This window comes from Pleurodeles waltl, chromosome 10 (genome assembly GCF_031143425.1).
Source record: "Pleurodeles waltl isolate 20211129_DDA chromosome 10, aPleWal1.hap1.20221129, whole genome shotgun sequence".
NCBI classification, from domain to species: domain Eukaryota; kingdom Metazoa; phylum Chordata; class Amphibia; order Caudata; family Salamandridae; genus Pleurodeles; species Pleurodeles waltl.
Window position 1 is genome coordinate 68,001,803 of NC_090449.1, and position 23,939 is coordinate 68,025,741.

The 23,939-nt window shown below is 47.6% G+C and overlaps 1 protein-coding gene across 2 annotated transcripts in view; it reads right to left on the reverse strand.

Moving 5' to 3' along the window:
- Positions 1-22,411, reverse strand: part of RBBP6 (RB binding protein 6, ubiquitin ligase) — a 388,917-nt gene extending 366,506 nt beyond the window's left edge. Inside the window, exons 1-2 of one of the 2 annotated variants that reach the window (XM_069209694.1) lie at positions 21,297-22,411; positions 9,263-9,362 (exon numbers count right to left, since the gene is read on the reverse strand). In XM_069209694.1, the coding sequence (XP_069065795.1) occupies positions 9,263-9,362; positions 21,297-21,462 (266 nt within the window). In that variant the 5' untranslated portion in view covers positions 21,463-22,411. The remainder of the gene's footprint in view (positions 1-9,262; positions 9,363-21,296) is intronic. The other variant, XM_069209695.1, reaches the window with a different exon arrangement.
- Between the last annotated feature and the right edge of the window lie 1,528 nt (positions 22,412-23,939).

Here is a 23,939-nt window from a genome sequence, read left to right on the forward strand (position 1 = left end):
GTACACACACAAGCAATAAATGAGAAAACACACTCAAACAATTCCAGCCAATAGGTTTTTGTATAGAAAAATATATTTTCTTAGTTGAGTTTAAGAACCACAGGTTCAAATTCTACATGTAATATCTCATTTGAAAGGTATTGCAGGTAAGTACTTTAGGAACTTTGAATAATTACAGTAGCATATATACGTTTCACATAAAACACAAATAGCTGTTTTAAAAGTGGACAGTGCAATTTTCACAGTTCCTGGGGGAGGTAAAGTATTGTTAGTTTTTGCAGGTAAGTAACCCACCAACAGTGTTCAGTTTTGGGTCCAAGGTAGCCCACCTATGGGGGTTCAGAGCAACCCCAAAGTTACCACACCAGCAGCTCAGGGCCAATCAGGTGCAGAGGTCAAAGAAGTGCCCAAAACACAGGCTTCAATGGAGAGAAGGGGGTGCCCCGGTTCCAGTCTGCCAGCAGGTAAGTACCCACGTCTTCGGAGGGCAGACCAGGGGGGTTTTGTAGGGCACCGGGGGGGACACAAGTCCACACAAAAAGTACACCCTCAGCAGCGCAGGGGCGGCCGGGTGCAGTGTGCAAACAAGCGTCGGGTTTCCAATGGGAGTGAATGGGAGACCAAGGGGTCTCTTCAGCGGTGCAGGCAGGCAAGGGGGGGGGGGGCTCCTCGGGGTAGCCACCACCTGGGCAAGGGAGAGGGCCTCCTGGGGGTCACTCCTGCACTGAAGTTCCGTTCCTTCAGGTGCTGGGGGCTGCGGGTGCAGGGTCTTTTCCAGCCATCGGGATTTTAGAGTCAGGCAGTCGCGGTCAGGAGGAGCCTCGGGATTCCCTCTGCAGGCGTCGCTGTGGAGGCTCCGGGGGGACAACTTTGGTTACTCACGGTCTCTGAGTCGCCGGAGGGTCCTCCCTGAGGTGTTGGTTCGCCACCAGTCGAGTTGGGGGTCGCCGGGTGCAGTGTTGCAAGTCTCACGCTTCTTGTGGGGATTTGCAGGGGTCTTTAAATCTGCTCCTCTGTAACAAAGTTGCAGTCTTTTTGGAGCAGGGCCGCTGTCCTCGGGAGTTTGTCTTTCTTGAAGCAGGGCAGTCCTCTGAGGATTCAGAGGTCGCTGGTCCTGGGGAAAGCGTCACTGGAGCAGGTTTCTTTAGAAGGCAGGAGACAGGCCGGTAGGTCTGGGGCCAAAGCAGTTGGTGTCTTCTTTTCTTCTTCTGCAGGGGTCTTTCAGCTCAGCAGTCCTCTTCTTCTTGTAGTTGCAGGAATCTAGTTTCCTAGGTTCTGGGGAGCCCCTAAATACTGAATTTAGGGGTGTGTTTAGGTCTGGGAGGGCAGTAGCCAATGGCTACTGTCCTTGAGGGTGGCTACACCCTCTTTGTGCCTCCTCCCTGAGGGGAGGGGGCCACATCCCTAATCCTATTGGGGGAATCCTCCATCTGCAAGATGGAGGATTTCTAAAAGTCAGAGTCACCTCAGCTCAGGACATCTTAGGGGCTGTCCTGACTGGCCAGTGACTCCTCCTTGTTTTTCTCATTATCTCTCCTGGACTTGCCGCCAAAAGTGGGGGCTGGGTCCAGGGGGCAAGCATCTCCACTAGCTGTAGTGCCTTGGGGCATAGTAACACGAAGCTTGAGCCTTTGAAGCTCACTGCTAGGTGTTACAGTTCCTGCAGGGGGGAGGTGTGAAGCACCTCCACCCAGAGCAGGCTTTGTTTCTGTCCTCAGAGAGCACAAAGGCTCTCACCGCATGGGGTCAGAAACTCGTCTCTCAGCAGCAGGCTGGCACAGACCAGTCAGTCCTGCACTGAACAATTGGGTAAAATACAGGGGGCATCTCTAAGATGCCCACTGTTTTCATTTTTTAATAAATTCAACACTGGCATAAGTGTGGGTTTATTATTCTGAGAAGTTTGGTACCAAACTTCCCAGTATTCAGTGTAGCCATTATGGAGCTGTGGAGTTAGTTTTTGGCAGACTCCCAGACCATATTCTCTTATGGCTACCCTGCACTTACAATGTCTAAGGTTTTGCTTAGACACTGTAGGGGCATAGTGCTCATGCACCTATGCCCTCACCTGTGGTATAGTGCACCCTGCCATAGGGCTGTAAGGCCTGCTAGAGGGGTGACTTACCTATACCACAGGCAGTCTGAGGTTGGCATGGCACCCTGAGGGGAGTGCCATGTCGACTTAGTCATTTTCTCCCCACCAGCACACACAAGCTGGCAAGCAGTGTGTCTGTGCTGAGTGAGGGGTCCCCAGGGTGGCATAAGACATGCTGCAGCCTTTAGAGACCTTCCCTGGCATCAGGGCCCTTGGTACCAGGGGTACCAGTTACAAGGGACTTACCTGGGTGCCAGGGTTGTGGCAATTGTGGAGACAATGGTACATTTTTAGGTGAAAACACTGGTGCTGGGGCCTGGCTAGCAGGGTCCCAGCACACTTCTCAGTCAAGTCCACATCAGTATCAGGCAAAAAGTGGGGGGTAACTGCAACAGGGAGCCATTTCTTTACAGTACGTGTGAGTGACTGTTACTGATGGGCGTAGAGGGTGATACCGCCCACCGAGGCACACTTCTAGAATCTGTTAATTGCCTTTTTTCCCTTCTCTCCACTGCTCACTCACCAACTTTTTCCTATCTCTCAAGCTTTATGAATTCCTTCTCCCCCTAGAACTTCTTATTGAACGTGGTTTGCCTCACCAGTCTTCAGTTGTCTCACCTACTTCCTTGACGCTCCTGTCTCATGCTCACTTTCTGCTCAACTCCATTTGCTGCTCTCACCAACAGCCCTGCCACAGCCTTGTCTCTCAGTCACAAACCCTTTCATTACAACTTTATCAGACCTTTCCTCACCTCATCCACCTCTTCTCCCCCTCCCCCCACTCAATATGCCACACCTTATTTTTGTAAGTGACTCAACATCATTGTCCCCACAATTCCTCTCCTCACCATACTTCATGTTAGTGGATCACCCCCTGTAGGAAGTTGGCTCTGTATGTGCTATTTCAAAGTAAGGAATAGCATGCACAGAGTCCAAGGGTTCCCCTTAGAGGTAAAATAGTGGTAAAAATAGATAATACTAATGCTCTATTTTGTGGTAGTGTGGTCGAGCAGTAGGCTTATCAAAGGAGTAGTGTTAAGCATTTGTTGTACATACACATAGACAATAAATGAGGTACACACACTCAGAGACAAATCCAGCCAATAGGTTTTGTATAGAAAAATATATTTTCTTAGTTTATTTTAAGAACCACAGGTTCAAATTTAACATGTAATATCTTGTTTGAAAGGTATTGCAGGTAAGTACATTAGGAACTTTGAATCATTTCAATTGCATGTATACTTTTCAAGTTATTCACAAATAGCTATTTTAAAAGTGGACACAGTGCAATTTTCACAGTTCCTGGGGGAGGTAAGTTTTTGTTAGTTTTACCAGGTAAGTAAGACACTTACAGGGTTCAGTTCTTGGTCCAAGGTAGCCCACCGTTGGGGGTTCAGAGCAACCCCAAAGTTACCACACCAGCAGCTCAGGGCCGGTCAGGTACAGAGTTCAAAGTGGTGCCCAAAACGCATAGGCTTCAATGGAGAGAAGGGGGTGCCCCGGTTCCAGTCTGCCAGCAGGTAAGTACCCGCGTCTTCGGAGGGCAGACCAGGGGGGTTTTGTAGGGCACCGGGGGGGGACACAAGCCCACACAGAAATTTCACCCTCAGCGGCGCGGGGGCGGCCGGGTGCAGTGTTAGAACAAGCGTCGGGTTCGCAATGGAAGTCAATGAGAGATCAAGGGATCTCTTCAGCGCTGCAGGCAGGCAAGGGGGGGGCTTCCTCGGGGAAACCTCCACTTGGGCAAGGGAGAGGGACTCCTGGGGGTCACTTCTGCAGTGAAAGTCCGGTCCTTCAAGTCCTGGGGGCTGCGGGTGCAGAGTCTTTTCCAGGCGTCGGGACTTAGGTTTCAGAGAGTCGCGGTCAGGGGAAGCCTCGGGATTCCCTCTGCAGGCGGCGCTGGGGGGCTCAGGGGGGACAGGTTTTGGTACTCACAGTCGTAGAGTAGTCCGGGGGTCCTCCCTGAGGTGTTGGTTCTCCACCAGCCGAGTCGGGGTCGCCGGGTGCAGTGTTGCAAGTCTCACGCTTCTAGCGGGGAGATTGCAGGGTTCTTTAAAGCTGCTCCTTTGGATAAAGTTGCAGTCTTTTTGGAGCAGGTCCGCTGTCCTCGGGAGTTTGTCGTCGTCGAAGCAGGGCAGTCCTCAGAGGATGCAGAGGTCGCTGGTCCCTTTGGAAGGCGTCGCTGGAGCAGAGTTCTTTGAAGGCAGGAGACAGGCCGGTGAGTTTCTGGAGCCAAGGCAGTTGTTGTCTTCTGGTCTTCCTCTGCAGGGGTTTTCAGCTGGGCAGTCCTTCTTGTTGTTGCAGGAATCTAGTTACTAGGTTCAGGGAGGGCCCTTAAATACTAAATTTAAGGGCGTGTTTAGGTCTGGGGGGTGAGTAGCCAATGGCTACTAGCCCTGAGGGTGGGTACACCCTCTTTGTGCCTCCTCCCAAGGGGAGGGGGTCACAATCCTAACCCTATTGGGGGAATCCTCCATCTGCAAGATGGAGGATTTCTAAAAGTTAGAGTCACCTCAGCTCAGGACACCTTAGGGGCTGTCCTGACTGGCCAGTGACTCCTCCTTGTTGCTTTCTTTGTTCCCTCCAGCCTTGCCGCCAAAAGTGGGGGCCGTGGCCGGAGGGGGCGGGCAACTCCACTAAGCTGGAGTGCCCTGCTGGGCTGTGACAAAGGGGTGAGCCTTTGAGGCTCACCGCCAGGTGTCACAGCTCCTGCCTGGGGGAGGTGTTAGCATCTCCACCCAGTGCAGGCTTTGTTACTGGCCTCAGAGTGACAAAGGCACTCTCCCCATGGGGCCAGCAACATGTCTCTAGTGTGGCAGGCTGCTGGAACTAGTCAGCCTACACAGACAGTCGGTTAAGTTTCAGGGGGCACCTCTAAGGTGCCCTCTGGGGTGTATTTTGCAATAAAATGTATACTGGCATCAGTGTGCATTTATTGTGCTGAGAAGTTTGATACCAAACTTCCCAGTTTTCAGTGTAGCCATTATGGTGCTGTGGAGTTCGTGTTTGACAAACTCCCAGACCATATACTCTTACCTTTGTTACCCCCTGACTTTTTGCCTTTGCTGATGCTATGTTTACAATTGAAAGTGTGCTGAGGCCTGCTAACCAGGCCCCAGCACCAGTGTTCTTTCCCTAACCTGTACTTTTGTATCCACAATTGGCAGACCCTGGCATCCAGATAAGTCCCTTGTAACTGGTACTTCTAGTACCAAGGGCCCTGATGCCAAGGAAGGTCTCTAAGGGCTGCAGCATGTCTTATGCCACCCTGGAGACCTCTCACTCAGCACAGACACACTGCTTGCCAGCTTGTGTGTGCTAGTGAGGACAAAACGAGTAAGTCGACATGGCACTCCCCTCAGGGTGCCATGCCAGCCTCTCACTGCCTATGCAGTAAAGGTAAGCCACCCCTCTAGCAGGCCTTACAGCCCTAAGGCAGGGTGCACTATACCATAGGTGAGGGTACCAGTGCATGAGCATGGTACCCCTACAGTGTCTAAACAAAACCTTAGACATTGTAAGTGCAGGGTAGCCATAAGAGTATATGGTCTGGGAGTCTGTCAAACACGAACTCCACAGCACCATAATGGCTACACTGAAAACTGGGAAGTTTGGTATCAAACTTCTCAGCACAATAAATGCACACTGATGCCAGTGTACATTTTATTGTAAAATACACCACAGAGGGCACCTTAGAGGTGCCCCCTGAAACTTAACCGACTGTCTGTGTAGGCTGACTAGTTCCAGCAGCCTGCCACACCAGAGACATGTTGCTGGCCCCATGGGGAGAGTGCCTTTGTCACTCTGAGGCCAGTAACAAAGCCTGCACTGGGTGGAGATGCTAACACCTCCCCCAGGCAGGAGCTGTGACACCTGGCGGTGAGCCTCAAAGGCTCACCCCTTTGTCACAGCCCAGCAGGGCACTCCAGCTTAGTGGAGTTGCCCGCCCCCTCCGGCCACGGCCCCCACTTTTGGCGGCAAGGCTGGAGGGAACAAAGAAAGCAACAAGGAGGAGTCACTGGCCAGTCAGGACAGCCCCTAAGGTGTCCTGAGCTGAGGTGACTCTGACTTTTAGAAATCCTCCATCTTGCAGATGGAGGATTCCCCCAATAGGGTTAGGATTGTGACCCCCTCCCCTTGGGAGGAGGCACAAAGAGGGTGTACCCACCCTCAGGGCTAGTAGCCATTGGCTACTAACCCCCCAGACCTAAACACGCCCTTAAATTTAGTATTTAAGGGCTACCCTGAACCCTAGAAAATTAGATTCCTGCAACTACAAGAAGAAGGACTGCCTAGCTGAAAAACCCCTGCAGAGGAAGACCAGAAGACGACAACTGCCTTGGCTCCAGAAACTCACCGGCCTGTCTCCTGCCTTCCAAAGATCCTGCTCCAGCGACGCCTTCCAAAGGGACCAGCGACCTCGACATCCTCTGAGGACTGCCCCTGCTTCGAAAAGACAAGAAACTCCCGAGGACAGCGGACCTGCTCCAAGAAAAGCTGCAACTTTGTTTCCAGCAGCTTTAAAGAACCCTGCAAGCTCCCCGCAAGAAGCGTGAGACTTGCAACACTGCACCCGGCGACCCCGACTCGGCTGGTGGCGATCCAACACCTCAGGAGGGACCCCAGGACTACTCTAAGACTGTGAGTACAAAAACCTGTCCCCCCTGAGCCCCCACAGCGCCGCCTGCAGAGGGAATCCAGAGGCTTCCCCTGACCGCGACTCTTTGAATCCTAAGTCCCGACACCTGGGAGAGACCCTGCACCCGCAGCCCCCAGGACCTGAAGGACCGGACTTTCACTGGAGGAGTGACCCCCAGGAGTCCCTCTCCCTTGACCAAGTGGAGGTTTCCCCGAGGAACCCCCCCCCTTGCCTGCCTGCAGCGCTGAAGAGATCCCTAGATCTCCCATTGACTTCCATTACAAACCCGACGCTTGTTTCTACACTGCACCCGGCCGCCCCCGCGCTGCTGAGGGTGAAATTTCTGTGTGGGCTTGTGTCCCCCCCGGTGCCCTACAAAACCCCCCTGGTCTGCCCTCCGAAGACGCGGGTACTTACCTGCAAGCAGACCGGAACCGGGGCACTCCCTTCTCTCCATTCTAGTCTATGTGTTTTGGGCACCACTTTGAACTCTGCACCTGACCGGCCCTGAGCTGCTGGTGTGGTGACTTTGGGGTGGCTCTGAACCCCCAACGGTGGGCTACCTTGGACCAAGAACTGAACCCTGTAAGTGTCTTACTTACCTGGTAAAACTAACAAAAACTTACCTCCCCCAGGAACTGTGAAAATTGCACTAAGTGTCCACTTTTAAAGTAGCTATTTGTCAATAACTTGAAAAGTATACATGCAATTGAAATTATTCAAAGTTCCTAATGTACTTACCTGCAATACCTTTCAAACAAGATATTACATGTTAAATTTGAACCTGTGGTTCTTAAAATAAACTAAGAAAATATATTTTTTCTATACAAAAACCTATTGGCTGGATTTGTCGCTGAGTGTGTGTACCTCATTTATTGTCTATGTGTATGTACAACAAATGCTTAACACTACTCCTTGGATAAGCCTACTGCTCGACCACACTACCACAAAATAGAGCATTAGTATTATCTATTTTTACCACTATTTTACCTCTAAGGGGAACCCTTGGACTCTGTGCATGCTATTCCTTACTTTGAAATAGCACATACAGAGCCAACTTCCTACATATATATTTTATTACAATGATCATCTTCAACACCCAGATCACTGAATTAGGCACACAGGGAGGTGGAACTGGTGACATCTTTCACAATCAAGGAACAGGAGCAGGTACATTAAAGGGCAAGACACAGCTTGCAACACTGCCAGCATAGAGTCTGCACTACAATTGCACGTATTGTTAGATTACCCATGTACGCTTACACAAGAGTGACCTCACATGAAGTCCCAATTGTTAGAGGCAGTGTGGCACACCCAGAATGCTGTTGCTTTTATGGAATTGGCCAAAGCTCACCTCCTACTGGGAGGTAATCTTAAACAATACTAATACTCTACTCCAGGCTCAGCTACTACGATCCTCCACCTACATAATACTGGGACTCCTGAAACCCCGGACGTTGCCACCTAATTACCTTAGAAGTCAGCAGTTAGGTTGGCACTGAGAGCGGCTTTGCAAAACATCTTAGCTTCCTGGGAGCACTCCTACACCTCATCTGGGTTGGTTGCACAAATTGTGGCATATCTTGGGAACGGAAAAACTCGCTTTGGTGCTCAAGGAGGAGTTTCAGGAATTGACTTGTCCTAAGAAACTGATAGTCCTCCGCTTAGCAGCCATGGATGACCCCCAGTAATTGATATAGGGAAATGGAACGTAACTATGCACCAGGTCTAGATGCCAGTAGATGTGCTTACTCATGGACGTGCCTGGGGTGGCGGTGGCTGGGGAGGGGTTGTCTGATATCAAGAGTTAATTTGAGGAGGGCACTGTGCCACCCAGCTGACAGCGTTATACTTTTCCAATGTCTTATCTTTCACAAATGCTAATAGGGTTTGGAACCATAAAGAGATGTGCACAAAGACAACGCTACTGGTGGCAATTCCATGATGGAGAAGCAAATATCAAGCACTTGGAAGAAAGAACGTTTTTGGTTAATCGGGTATAGAAATGTCTGGCCAATTCCCCAGGCATTCACACAAACAATGCTCCTCACAAAAGGCTGACATCCATTTATGGACAATACCAGATGTACTTTTCATGATTCTCTGTTGTAAAGTACTTGGGGACTCAGTTTCGGGCTCACATTTTGGGGATTAAAAAGGGTCTGACTGATGCATCAATTACTAGGGCATATCTTTCACTCCCTTTCAGATCCAGAATGACAAAACTGCGGTGGGTCTCAAGTGAAATCAGGGATTATTTCTTTGCTTCCCAGTTGCTAACTTACATTCTCTTTTCACAGAAACTATAGGTTACCCTTCAGAGGCATTAAACATCTACAAAACCTCTGCCATAACTGGTCATTTTTGATACATGCTAGCGGATTCTAGCATTTCAACTATACAGTCTCATAAGTAGGGTAGAAAGTTTTTGCTAACCGCCCTTGGAAACGCACACTCAAAAGGTAAACACTACCAAAAAAACAAACAAATCACTCACAGTGCGCAAAAATATTAACTCAAATACCTACATGACAAATGTTTTGGTTGTAGATTTAACTCCTCCAATAGGAATTCTCCTAACGATGACAGAGGAGTTCTTCGGGATGAGGGCTTGATCATCGGTGTATTCTATGAAATAAAAAAGTTCAATATGGTAAGTGAAACCATGCTGGCACTAAAGCAGAACTACAATTCAATATAAAGCACATTGGAATTGATGAGTCATGTGACATTCCGGGCTTTGAGGCTGCTCCACCCCACAGCTAATGTCCAAGTGGGGGGAACTTACATTAATCAAATATTAAAGAAATGTCAGTTTAGAAACCTTGAGCAGATAACTAACTTATCTAATACTGCTACTCTCAAAGCAGGTTTTTTTTTTTGTTAAATAAAAGGAACCCCTCCAAGCACTGTAGGATAGGATGTTCAAGATTCAGCTTCGTTTATTTCGCAAAGCACTGGGGCACCCATAGCAGACAAGACAATCTAGGTCAACGTGATTGGCACTTAAACGATAGTACACCACCAAAACAAAAACGTAATCATGTTTGATACTCTTCACATAACTATTCTAGGATAATGTAGTGTATGCTAATTCAACAGATCAAATTTTAGTTCTGGAAATAATGGTGCTATAGCAAAATATGTACTTTCAACTATTTAAACCCTTTCCAAAATCGGTAAAAGAGTACTTAGTGAGTTAAGTGACATTTCTTGGGACAGGAGTATAATTACTGCTGAACTGAATCTGTGTGTACTTATTTTATAAAATACCGAGGAGCAGTTTGTAAAAAAAAAAAAAAAAAAAAAAAAAAAAAATATCGATTTTACCGTGCCTTTTACTTCCCAACTAAAACATTTTAGTAGGTAGTCTTTTACCTTGCTGGTGCTCTTCTGAGGGCTGTTGGAGTACCCGTTTTTGCCGGAGGTCCTTTTTAGCTTTGGACCCGTTTTGCAGGAAGTTTGGGTCTGTTAGAGCCCACTTCCTGTTTCCCCGGCAGGGGCCGCAGTTAGCGGTCTAGTTGCTCTGCCTCTCCTGATTAAGGGGGGGGTAGGGGGAATAAATGAGGGCAGCAACACGGTCGCGCGCCAAAGCCAAGCCCATCTGCACCCGTCCGCGCCAGGACGGGCCGGAGGGCCAGGGACCTAACACCCTGCTCTAGAAGGAACAGGTACACCATCTCTGAACTTAATAATCTCACGGGCCCCCGGTGCAAGCACACACTTATCCCGGGCATCTCCTATGCTTGGAGGTGTGCACAGTGTAACTGGACGGCACCTACACCACTTAAGGTGAAAAAACAGAGCATTCGGGGAGCCCAGGAAGAAGGAGGTAACAACTCAGATTATGCTCCCGGTGGCGGCACAAGGGACTTTAAAGGTGTGGGCTTCTTTGCCCTCATTAATGCCAGATCCCTCCCAAAACATAAATTTGAAATCAATTAACTTATCTCCACCCTCAACATAGACTGTCTTTTCTTAACAGAAACTTGGGAGAGGCCAGACTCGGATCCTGGCTTCATTGAGGCAGCTCCCATTGGCTTCTCTTTTCATAGGTCTGTGAAACCATGGCCTTTAAACTACTCTACGGCAATTCCTTGGTCTTTGAGGGCTTGCTAATTTATTGCCCACCTGGCCCCCTCACTAAGTTCCTCTCTACATGGACCTTCCTGTTGGAACCCCTTATTATGGCCCCTAAAGCAATTATTTTAGGAGATTTTAATATTCACTTTGATGATACGAGCGATCCACTGGTTACTGAATTTCTCAACCTTATGGCGGCTTTGGACTGGGTCCTAAAGGACGGGTTGGCCACTCAGAGCTGGCCATACCCTTGATGGAATTTTCACCCGTCCTGAGGAGGAACTTAATCTCTCAACGACCCTGTTAGAGTGGACTGACCACTCGCTCTTGACGTTCGAATTTTTGGCTAGACAGGGTCCGATACCCATTCCCCCCAGGAAAGCTATTAAGACCATGGAAAAGTATCAAGGTAAAACCTTTGGAAACGGCACTAATACAGAGCTGGAACAATCCAAAGGCATCCACTCTGCCACCGCTTGCCAGGTTCAATCAGGGCATCGTGCTGGCAATGGATTCATTAGTGCCGGCGAGGGCTTTTGCTCCACGCACTAGGAAAAAAACCCAGTCAACCATGGTTTTCTCCGGACTTCAAAATCCTATAGAGGAAATACCGACAGAAGGAGCGTTGCTGGAAACTGAATCCTAGGGAAAATGAGAGCTGATCTAAAATTTGCCCTAAACACTTACAAAGAAGCTTGTCTAACAGCCATATCGGACTATTTTACAGTTAAAATCGGGGAGGCAGCGAACTCTTCCAGAGAGTTATTTAGGGCCATTAATGCTCTCACTACTCACTTAGGCACATCTAAAGTAGATAATTCCAAAGATTTCTGCAACAAAATAGCCAAAATCTTTGAAAGCAAAATTCTTAACACCTATTCCAGTTTAATCTCAGACAAGGATCAGGTGAATTCTTCTCCCTGGACAGCTACGCCTCTGCCCCCTGTGATGGTACCCAATGGGGCTCCAGATAAGCCTTATTCACTTTCTAGGTTTAAAATGCCATCTCAAGAGGTCATTTGCAAGCTGCTTCTGGAATGCAAATCAGGTTCTCCACTGGACCCCTGCCCTCCCGCCATCCTTGAATTAGCACCGGAGTTGGTGGCATCTATGCTGGCCCCCATTTTTCAGGAGGTCCTAATGACTGGTCTGTATCCTAAGGTTTGGAAAGAAACCATTATTATTCCCCTAAAAAATAAAGAAACGGGTAAACCTGATGATCTGACTAACCTACGCCCAATAGCCCTGCTCCCTTATGCAGCCAAAATCCTGGAAAAATACATTGATAAAGAACTGGTCGATTTCCTGCTAGCCTCCGGGGGCCTAGACAGCTCGCACCATGGCTTTCGGAAATCCCATAGCACTGAATCCGCTCTCATTGCATCATCCGATACCATACGCAGGTTGGTTGATGAGGGGCAGGGGGTCTTCTTGGTTCTACTGGACCCGTCGGCCACATTTGATACCATCGCCCCACACATCCTGCTAGAACGCTTACATCAGGCAGGCATTAAAGATCAAGCTCTCAAGCTGATTGAGTCCTTTCTATCAGACAGATGGGCCACAGTCAGCAGTGGTGATTTTAGATCCCCTGCCTACCTCCTGCCGTGCGGGGTCCCTCAGGGCTCATCTCTCAGCCCGACGCTATTCAATGTGTACGTGGCACCACTGGCAGAGCTTATCCGCTCTTTCAGTTTTATCCCAACTTCCTATGCAGACGATACTCAGATTATCATCCCAATTAACAAAGACATGGGGGAAGTGGCGACCCGCTTTAATGCCTGCATGATAGCTGTGAACAGCTGGATGAAGGCCAATTGGCTAAAACTGAACTGCGAAAAAACGGAGATCCTATGCTTTGGGATCAAGAGGGAATACTGGTCTTCCATTTGGTGGCCCAATGAGTGTGGCACTCTCCCCGTACCAGGGTCTACCTCCAGGAACTTGGGGTTGCTGTTCGACGATCAACTATCCTTTAAACCCCAGGTTAATCAGATAATCAAAACCTGCATGTGGACTCTGAAGAAATAAAAAAAAGTTTTTCCTTTTATTCCACAATCCTGTAGAATTACTGCTACTCTAGCTCTGGTCATTTCCAGATTGGATTACGGGAATGCCCTTCTGCTCAACCTGGATAAAGTATGGCTAAATAGGCTGCAGGTGATACAGAACACTGCTGCTAGGCTGCAGGTGATACAAACCACTGCTGCTAGGCTTCTACTGAAACTCCCCCGAGAGGCCTCCGCCAAGAAGTGTCTGGAAAACCTACACTGGCTTCCGGTGGCCCAACTGATCTCTTCCAAGGCCCTCTGCATTACTCACAAGGCCGTCCATGGGATTGGGCCTAAGGTACTGACCACTAAGCTGCAATGGTACAGACCTAAAAGGCTGCTGCGATCTGCCACCGCCTATCGAATTCAAATTCCCCGTACCAAAAAGGTGAAGTGGGGCGACAGAGCTTTCACTATCGAAGCTGCTAAAGTCTGGAACTCACTTCCATTGGAATTAAGGCAAGAACACAATTATCTGACATTTAGAAGACTGGTCAAGACCTGGCTCTTCCCGCGATAAGATCCAGAGTCCCCCTTCTAGTGGGCACAGCCTCTCAGTTAGCGCTTCGATGTCCTTGGGCCAGAACGCGCTTTATAAATACTCAATACATACATGTCACAAAAACAAAGTAGGGATGGACCAATTCAGACTCATTCTGGAGAAAATGTGTTACCATTTAACAGGTTAACATTAGCAACAGTTTCAAAGAACACCACCAAATTTGCAAAACAAGCCTTGAGAAAGCCAATAATTTCACCTTTGAGACCAACTGACTTTGCCAATGCCTTTTAGCCACTTTGTACATCAAGGCTAAAAGTTAATATAATTTAAAAAAAGGCCACAACTTAGTTGTCCAAAGCCTTCTGTAGGCTGTTGCATCACGCACGTGCACGCCTTCAAATTTGTGAAGGTGATTTTTTAAGATCAAGCCTAAGCGTTCAACCTTGTGTATACTTCTTATGGCTTAAAGCGCTTTCATTTGTTGGTTGCATTGCCCTTTAAAAATTCTTGCTCGCTAGTGGTTAGTTCTGCCTTTTTTCTCCCTCCTGTTTCAGAGCAGTGATCAACTACTGTAATATTCCATTCTGGTTTCTTTATCTGTTGCCGTGAGACTACGTTTGGCATTTCTTGGTTGCTCACTTTTCACTGTGGGCATTTGTGCAGAGGCTGAAAGGGCTGGCGCCTTAACGGCTGCCTTGGCCCGGAAGGGACCAGTTAAGGGAGGGCGCACACCAAGTAGGTGCCATCGCGCCCCCACTCCGTGGGGACCAACAGGTAGGAATGGCCAACCTGTAAACAACCAATTGGGGGTGGGGGGGGGGGGGGGGGGGGGTTTGCTGTGGTTCAAACCCCCCAATTGTATCAAGTATTTGGGGGTGGGTACAGGGGACAAAGGAATGGAATATAAGGCACGTGGCCTGAACGACAGGCTAATCAGACCAGGACAACGGGCTCAAGGCTGGCAGCTGCCTGCATTTTATTGCAGCATTCCGTTCCTCAGACCTCCTCTGATAGCGCAGACATTTGTTTTGGCTTTGCTCCAGTGCTGTCCTTTTTTACCTCAGACTCCTAAAATAAGCCTAGTTTACAAAAACAAACACCCAATGCCTAAACATTTAGCTCACTGCTCACAAAAGCCACAATATGCCCGTTCTGGTAGACTGTAGCTAAACCTAGAAGCAATGATGTGAAATGTGCAGAGCCTCATCTGGAGTCTCTCTCCAGGAACCTCTCTGTCAGCCCTGAGACATCCAAACAGAGCATTGTTTATCTCTTTTATTGGGGCCATAAAACTTATCAGGCTGCTCTGCTATTGTAACTTAACTGAAGCTTTCTTGAAATGGGAGGCAAAAATGCTTGCAAGACTTTTCATTCTGTTAACAGTAACTGCCAGGGGCCACCAAATCATGGCAGGAGAAGACGAAATTATGAGCCAGGTTTGAGCAATTTATATGGCAAGAAAAGTCCAGTTATGAATTTACAATGCCAATAGCTAACTCTAGAAAATGCTAGACCTGTTGCACTGCAAATGCCCGAGGTTTTTTTTTTTAAGTTACCAGCCCCGTTAGATCAGTAACAACAAAAAAAATATATATATATATTATATATATAAAATCTTTTTTTTAAGCGCCAGGGGCAAAAGTAACAGGGGCGAGATGTCCAGAGGAGATACCAAAGCAATGGACGCTGGTGGGAGGGAATGCAAGAATCAGGTTGATTTAAAGCAACACTGAGGACACCGGTTTCAGGGGAATAGGGAGGAGCACTCAGGCAAGAGGGAGAGGAGCTGGGAGAAGCAGTTTGATAACTAATTCTAAACATGGACAGCAGGGTAGAGAAGGGCACGAGGGAGACTGCTCAAAAACACATGGACTAAGTACTTCACACAAGAAAAAAAAAAAGTGATGCTTGAAAAGCAAGCAGTGAAAGCAGCCACGCCGGCCAAGTAATGTGTAATGGAGCCTGAAATGTCAACTAGGCAGTTTGTATTGTACTATCGATTTGTAGGTCATAGAAAGCAACATGTAACTCTCCTGACCTGCATTATGGGCAAAAAAAAAAAAAAAAAAAAAAAAAAAGCACAATTATCAACACTATGAAAGCAGTGTACATAATGGTATAAACAAAGCTCTATTCACCAAACTTGTTAACCACTTGTGCAATTATACCAAATATTGCCTATGCGGAGAAAAGCAGCGTCTATTGTTACAGCCTTTATACACCGCTAACCATTTTATACACAACACACTTACATAAATTCAAATAAAACCCAATCATTTACTTAATGCATTGCTATTCTGTACATTTTATTAACATTTAAACCAGAGAGAAATTACAAGCAATCTTTCACACACTCTAGGCCCGGCACAGGACAGGTCATTTATTTTCCCTGAATATAGACATTCATATTCTAATACAGTTAGAATTTATGCTATAAAGCAGACTTACTGTTTCAATGAACCTAAAAAACGAAGTTGTGCAACCCAAAAAGGTCAGGGTAAATGAACACCAGCGTTTTAAGTTTCCTCTTCATTTTTTTTTTTTTTTTTTTTTTAAATAGTTTTCTTTTTAGCATGAACAATTTCAGTATTTAGGAGGCTCACTTAAGTTATCAGCACAAAAATATGAAATCTGTGCCGTCTACTCACAGAAGGACTTGCCCACCAAAACAAGTCAAATACTCAACTGCGTAATTCAAAATGAAGGACAGTTCAGATCATTCTTTGATATATGCACATGCATACCTGGTGTTAATGTAGCATATTTTACCTCCATCCTTGGTCTCTTTCTAAACCTTAAATGCTCAAATCATTCCTAGCTAGGCTGGCAAACCCAAATCAGGATTTCTAGAGCATAGCTATGCACCCGCAAGGATAGCCAGGCGCTGAGAGCTTGCTGCATGCAAGTGACTCAGTTGAACAGCCAGGTCTTGAGTCCTTTCCCAGCTGTCTGAAGTCAGAAAAAAGGTCCCGAGGTGCAGCAGGGAAGGCATTCCAGGACTTTGCGGCAAGGTGAGAGAAAGAGCATCCACCACTGCTGCTACAGCAGGTGCAGGTTGTGTGGGCGAGAGAGATGGAGCACGGGGTCTGGAGCACTGGTGGAAGGTTCATACGATGGTTAATGTAACCTGGCCCATGGCTGTGCAGAGCTTTACAGGTGTGGATCAGCATATTGAATTGGCATCTTCAGTATGGGGAGCCAGTAGAGTTTCTTGAGGTGGAGGGTGATGCGAGTCAGTCTGGGGAAGTTGAGGATAAGACTGTCCACTTAGTTCTATATGGCATACAGTCTCTTCAACAGTGTGTTGTAACCCCCAATGGCAGTCCATCATTTGAATGCAAAGGTCTGCTTACAACAGGTCAGAAAGTCTTAAACGTTAAGTAATCTACTTTAATTGTGTAAGTTATCAAATGTTGTATTACCTTCAGAATAGTCAGAGTCTTTTCAGGATGAATGGGCATATTAGTGTTAATTTGGCAGTGCTTTTGTCAATTCATGAGTCGTGTTGTTCACATCGGGGACTTGAGTTTGGCTGCAAATCAAATGGTGTCAGAGAATGATTCGTCAGTTTGACTAGGGTGATGTGCAGGGTGCTATTATTGGAGAGTGCCGATGATGTTAAATGGAAATGGCTATTCCCCATATCGGATTATTTTTAAATCTGTGGGGCAGGTATTTAGTATTTAAATCTGGCAATACATCTATTGTACAGCAAGCTTGTAATTAGGATCACAAGATTAATAGATAATGAAATTAGATGGTACTTTAGCATCCCTTTAATATGAGGAAGGCAAGGATGAGGTATGTTTTATGGTGCCTCGTCAGCTTTCCATTTGAGACTGTTGGGCTCAAAAAAGGAGCAATGGCTGGTGTTGTCTTGAGTCCCAAGCCATGTACATTTATCTAGAGGTCTGCAAAGATAGTTTCCCCTGTCCTAGACCACAGCAAGAGTCTTTTCATGGTTTGTTTTGAGGTTCAAATATTTTTAGGAAAGTTAGGCATATCAAATAGGCTTGCCTTCAACCAACCAAGATCTTTCACATACCTGCAGCAGAAGGTTGGGACACCTTACCTCTTCATCTCAGACAGCCGTCATCACAGCCTCAGTTCAGTGAGGACCTCAAGACCCCGCCCTTCAACTGATCTCTGAGACCCCCCTTCCGCGCCTTGTGACCCTATGGGTGAGTGGCACGCTTTAAAACAAACTTATGATTTGACTGACAAGCAAAGTGTATTTATTTTCAAATTTTTTTGTAATGTGAAAGCATTGTAAGAAGGACATAAGGTCATTATCTTCATCTCTGAAATGTTTGTCCTGCCTTGTTCCGACCAGCTTTGTCTTCTGAGGTGGGGTCTTAGTGTTTACGTCACTCTAGGAGACTAGTATGTAAAATGTCAGTCACCAGTTTATTGCCCCCAGAAGTATCTGAATATTATAGACGGACCAACTGACCAGAAACCCAACTTCCATAGTTGCCCCCCCCCCGTACCCTGGAATAAATCTTGACTGGTCCATCTATTAGAATAGGAACATACTTTCTGAGTTTACTAGCAACGAATAAACAATTTTCTGTCCATGTTCAAAATGGAGTTCAGATGGTAAGAGCTGCAAAGGAGCTGATCTTTCCCTGCTTAGAGACAACAGTTATGAGTTTATTAAATTTGGTTTATATTAGATTATTTGAGAACGAGAAAGATTTATACAGTTGAGTTAGTACTGGGGGCAAGCAGAAAAAAAATAAGGTCTCTCGCGGTTTCTCTTGGGTTTAAGTTTGCAGGACAACAACTTTCCAGTTCTAATGCTGCCATCGTAGCATGGATGTTTGGTCGTATTAGTCCTGATCAGTCCCTAACCCTTTCACGTGGGAGCCCAAGTTTGAGTCAGTTCTCATTTTTTGAGTTGGAGCTTAAGCTGTGTGTGGATATATATATATATATTTTTTTTTTTTACCTTGGTAGGTTGTCTCTTGATGGGGGCTCAAAAAGATATAATTATCTCAATGGCTGCTTTGCAGACCATATGATGCCCCTGTACTGTACTATGGAGGATACTGTGTGAAAACTGCATCATGACAATGCACATTTGATATCTATGGAATAATCCTAGCTAGGCGACAGTAACAAATTCAAACATGTTAATCTAAGTAAGAGAAAACAATTAGCTGATCAATTCCCTTCCGAGCCCGGCTACCAACTTACTGCGGCAAGTGGCAAATACCTATGGGATAGACCCACCAAGGCTGGTTCAAATTCAGGTCTGCCCCCGCGGTATGCTCTGAAGACCAAAAACATGTCTCAAATTGAGCGGGTGGAGCAGCCCCCTGCTCCCTAGATGCTCCAAGGGATAGAAAACAAGGCCACCAAACATCAGGAGACAAGATCATCTGGCACTACATGAGCAATCGACAATAGGGCATATCTGTGTACTTGAAACACGAATGTGGCTTAAAAATGCCAGATACCCAATACATAAGGACAGGAAGAGAAGGATGAAGAATACGCAAAGACTATTAACTTCCCTCAGGTTAGAGGCGGAGCCTGTCTAGCACATAGCAGTACATCTACACAGAGCCATCCTGTCTCCCCATTGCAGAGCAAGTTCAGCACTAGCAGATCCCATGGAAAAACCCCGAGTACTCAGCTGCTTGCATCATGGCGAGCTACCCATGAGCAACATGTGTAGGACTCACAGAAAAGGCTTGGCCATAAGTCACTCAATATACAAACGTAAAACAGACTTCAGGTACATTGGTTTGCCCGGTGTACCGTAGCTGTGCGAGGCCAAGTAATACATTGGGTAATTTTTGTAGTGGCTACATTATGTTAAAAGTAAATGCCCAAGTAATCAGGGTGTCTGAAATAGTCAGTGACGAAGAGGCAAGCCCGATCTACAAACTTCCTCACCCAGAACAAAAAGTGCAGTCCCTCCCTTTACTCCTACCATCTAACAAATGGCACTGCTGAGGAAGAACTTATCAACATCCACTTGGTAACGAAGTCTTCATGCGCCTCACTTAATTATCAGGATTTCCTCGCCCAAGCATCAAGAATGCAGGCAATACACTTCCACTCTTTGGGAGGATGTCGATCTTGTACCATGGTAAACCAGGGGAAATTCAAAAGAAAACCAACTCGCTTTAGTACTTCACGTGTTTACCCCGTCTGGGCTTGCTGGCCTAGGGCTTTTTTCAAAGCTCTCCCCCCCACGCCCCAAACATAAAAATGAAGCGTTGATCCGGTCTTCAATCGGTTATTTTCCTTGACAGTTAGGCTAATGTTTCGTTTTACCATGTAAACAACCACCAGATGCATTTTCACCCGAAGACGGAAGCAAAAGCCTTCCTAATATAAGGAAAATAAGCAACGTTCCTTACAACGTCGCATTTTACTGGAGGGTCCAAATGCACCGTCCAGTAAAGGCGACAGCGAATGACAGTCCTAAATTAGGACGAAAATCCGGAAGGCAGATAAACCCCGAATAGAGCCTTAAGTAACCCTGCCGGCGCAGATGGAGTTTATGAACGCTCTTCCTCGGCACTTCAAAAAGTACAAAGCGGCGCCTGACACTATCTTACAGGCTGCCAATACCACTCCAGTTACAGCGCACATTCTAGCGGCTTCCCATTCACCTAGTTTGTCGTACGCCTCTCCCACTTAAACTCGTGCGCAACTCGGAACGTGCACTGAAAAATACAGGCGACCGCGATATGACAAAGTAATGTGTGTGTATATATATATATATATACACACATTCTCGGGCTGTACTTTACACGCGCATAGCAAGATCGCTGTAGTCAGCTTTATCAGTTTATTAACCGGTCAACAAAAATATGAAATAAACACAAATATATGATTTCCGAAGGTGCTAAAGTTTAGTGCAAAGAAGTTTAACGAAACAATTTCAGAGGTTTGACACTCCTAGAATAAAACATGAACGTAAGCAACGAAGACACCAATGACAGCTTTCCACCTGTGAGTATGCGTCAAAAGGTAGTTCGAGCGAGAAGGAAAAAATAGGGGACATTACAAGCAGAGCACACAAATCTGACTGCTTCTTATAATCGATAGGCAAAAGCACGTTGTACGAATCTGTGAAAATAAACGTTAACTCTAAAAGTGAGCACCAAGTAAACTTGGCAGAAACTATGACGAGGGTGTGTTTTGGGACAGACCAACCCAAAAGCCACTTAGGTCACAATCTCAGACAATCATATTATGTCATCACTACAGTAAGAGCTGCTGAGGTCACTGCCATTTTGGCGAACATTACAACTTCTGAACTGTCCTTTTAAAGCTCCAAAGTATGAAGCCCGGTCACACGAAAGCACAGTTAGCGCTCAATCAAAATGTATTTTGACAGACGAGTCTTTAGTTTTCAAGAACAGCTGGCATTAACGGTCCAGACTGTCCACTGTAGAATAAATACCAGGCCACTCCTTATGACTACGAATGAGTAAGATTCCTAGGAGATTACTGGGGACGGAAGCGGTGACAATGTTTCCCAAATCAAGAAAGCACATATTGTAATTGTACAGTTTGCACCCTCCCCCCAATACTTCACTGGCTGTCTGCAAATAAACAACCAACTTTCCAACCATCTACTGCAACACGCCAACGGATACACAAAAAGAAAGAAAAACATTGCCTGTGTCATAAGTGACTACACTAGTTCAAATAACACCAAACCACACGAAAAAGCAAAAAAAAAAAACGCACTGGTACACCTATGTTACTACAGGATTCTAAGTGCGCGGAGTGGAAATTTAGGTCGTTTCCAATAAACAATTACGCAGTACGTGAACAGTTGTTCTGCAGTTCAAACCGATTTATTTCAGCAAATCACATCTACAAGATGTTCCAGCACCTCTCCCCAACATAATAAAAAGCACAAACAGGCTTAATGTTTCGAAGGTTAAGGGCTCCTACCTTCCTTTGTCTGCGCGTTGGTGATCTGGAGGTCACAGTCTGCCGCCTTCAGCTTCTCCCGACCCATGATCTGCTTCTTCAGGTCGCACAGGGAGATGTGCATCCCGTCAAAGGTCACCGTGTCATAGTTCAGTTTGGAGGAAAACTTATAATGCACACACGACATGTTAAAGGCTTTTTGAACCCCCCACCCCAAAGATGAGGGATCCCAACTCCTTCCCTTCACCAATCACACTCCACCGCCCGCCACCCCCACACATACAGGGACCCGGGCCCTCCTAATGGGGCACAGACACCCCCCGAAGGACACCACGGAAAACCAACATACTGACTGCACAGCGTGTATTAGAGGATAGGGCCCGGCATAAGCCAATGAGAGACGAACAGACACAAGCCGAGCACCACAGGGGCCGAGGAGTCCGGGATCAGAGTCCGGTGTCTGCCGCCCTCACGACAGCCGGTTAGCCTCTTGAGGGCCACGCTCCCCCAACGAAGCACCCCAGTCCTTACTGGAAACAGAACCTGAGTGTCGCTCGGGATATCAGTCCTTGCGGGCTGCGATGATCCCTTGCAGGCCTCAAACTCCCTCCGGAGCGTGCCGGTGGTACCGAGTCCTTACGAGAGGCCGGGCTCAGACCCTCAGTCCTTCTGGGGAGCCGGGCGTCCGTATTGAGCGGGCTGAGTGCCGTCAGTCCAACAGGGATGCGGGGACAGACAACTCAGTCCTTCCGGTTATCCGGGGAATGGGGTCAGTCTTTTCCCTCTGCGGGTCTCCGCGTGTATCCTAAATTACGGTTCCTCGTCTTCCTTCTCACGCTCCAGCGGGCAATGTCGGCGGCTTCTTCCTCAACGTCACCTTGGGCAGCTGCTCCTAAAAAGGGATGCAAGGATCGGTGCGGCCTACCGTGAGTTGTGCGGCCTGCGGGTCCCCGAGGCCCGGCACAGGCACGGTCCTTTACGGGGTCTCTCGCAGGCCGCCGGCTTATCCTTCCGTCCCCTTGCGCCGGGCGCTGGAAGGCCAGCGGTGGGAGGACGAAACTGGCTGCTCCGGCGGCGTTTTGGTCTTCTCTTGGTAGCAGCAAATGGCGGCTATCTGTCTGTCACAAGCGCGGGGTTTCCGAGGCCGAGAGCAGGGGCGGCGCGTCACAATGACATCCGGCGACGGACCCGTGATGCAAGGGATTGTGACACTTCCTGCGCAACCTGAAAGGAGAAAGTCAAACTGGCTAGATCACGTGACACATCTACGACGCAATGGCCACGTGTTCTTCGCCGGAGGAGCTTGCGAGACACTGAGCACCGACCATCTTAGGGCCAGGCGAATGTTAATTCCGACAGAGGAGCACTAAAATGTTGACGTCATGCCTGATTCTGTTATGGTCCCCTCATAAACTGTGGCTGCGTTCGTAGTCTTTCTTCATGTTTGGTAGTTTTTCACAACCCGAAGTTTGCAAGAGGGCATTAAAGTCATTTAGAAAAGAACGCAAATAGGGACACACTTTTTAAAGGCACTTAACATTTTGTAACTTATGTGTCAACATTTATTAATTCTATTAAAGAAAGAAGCGAGGATACCCGTCAAGAATTTTCAATTCTATTAAACCCCCAGAACTTGGCTTAGACCTTGTGGCGTACGGAGGCTCGCCTCTAGGCCGGGCTCGTCACGCACGGACGCACGCGGCGCCCGTGAGCTTGGTGGCTGCGCAGGGTCACATGGCACGAGGATGAAGGGGCGTTGACCCAGTTCTGAGTGCATCAGGCGCACACAGGCTTTCCTCCCGCGTCAGCCACGCTTGGCTGCCCCTTCCACCGCAGCCGTGTGCACGGCGTCCCCCTTCTCGCCGAGATATGTTCTGTCTTTAAGGACGAGTCCCTCTAGTCACCAGAGCAACGGGGCTGGGGGGAGCAGCACTTCCACACCCTCCCCACGAGAGGGCCCAGCACCCCCAAAACCGATACATTGCGTGAGTGATGAGTAACAGGGGCGCAGAGTCAAGAGAGAGAGTGAAAACTCTAAGCATGAGACCGCCTGCTCCGACAGCAGAATCAAGAGAGGCGGGGACTTGCACAGACTTGGTGTGGCATGCTGAAGAGACAGCAGACAGTCTGCACATCAGGCAGGGAGCTCCCCACGCGAGACCGGCAGCGTGAGACTGCACGGAGCTTTCTGCTTCGAGCCCAGTCAGAAGAGAGGCACGGAGTCTGTGACGCCGAATGAGGGCCAGGGCCTTTTTTGTGAGACTATCAGCATGACACTTTATCATACTAACTGCTGTAAGAGACAAGCTGTGCGTGAGAGACGATGTATGAGGGAGACATACCTATGAAACAGCGGTGGCTGATAAGTTCCTAAGCTAGTACGGTCCCTGTATGAGACATCTTCTCGAGGAGAGAATCTAAAGTGCTTCAACGCCTCGTCAGGGGTATTAAGCGCTATAAATACAATTACACGAGAGCCATTCCTATGGGACAGTGTTAATTAAGTGAGGTGCTTTATAGATGGACACTCCTGTTTAGGCGGCTCGTAAGGCATACGGCATCTGAAGGGTGAGAGACTTGACTTCACCTTAGGTGTTGATGAATGAAGGCTGTCCTTTTGGGACAGACAATGTTGTAACAATGCATGGACTCATGAGCTTTGGT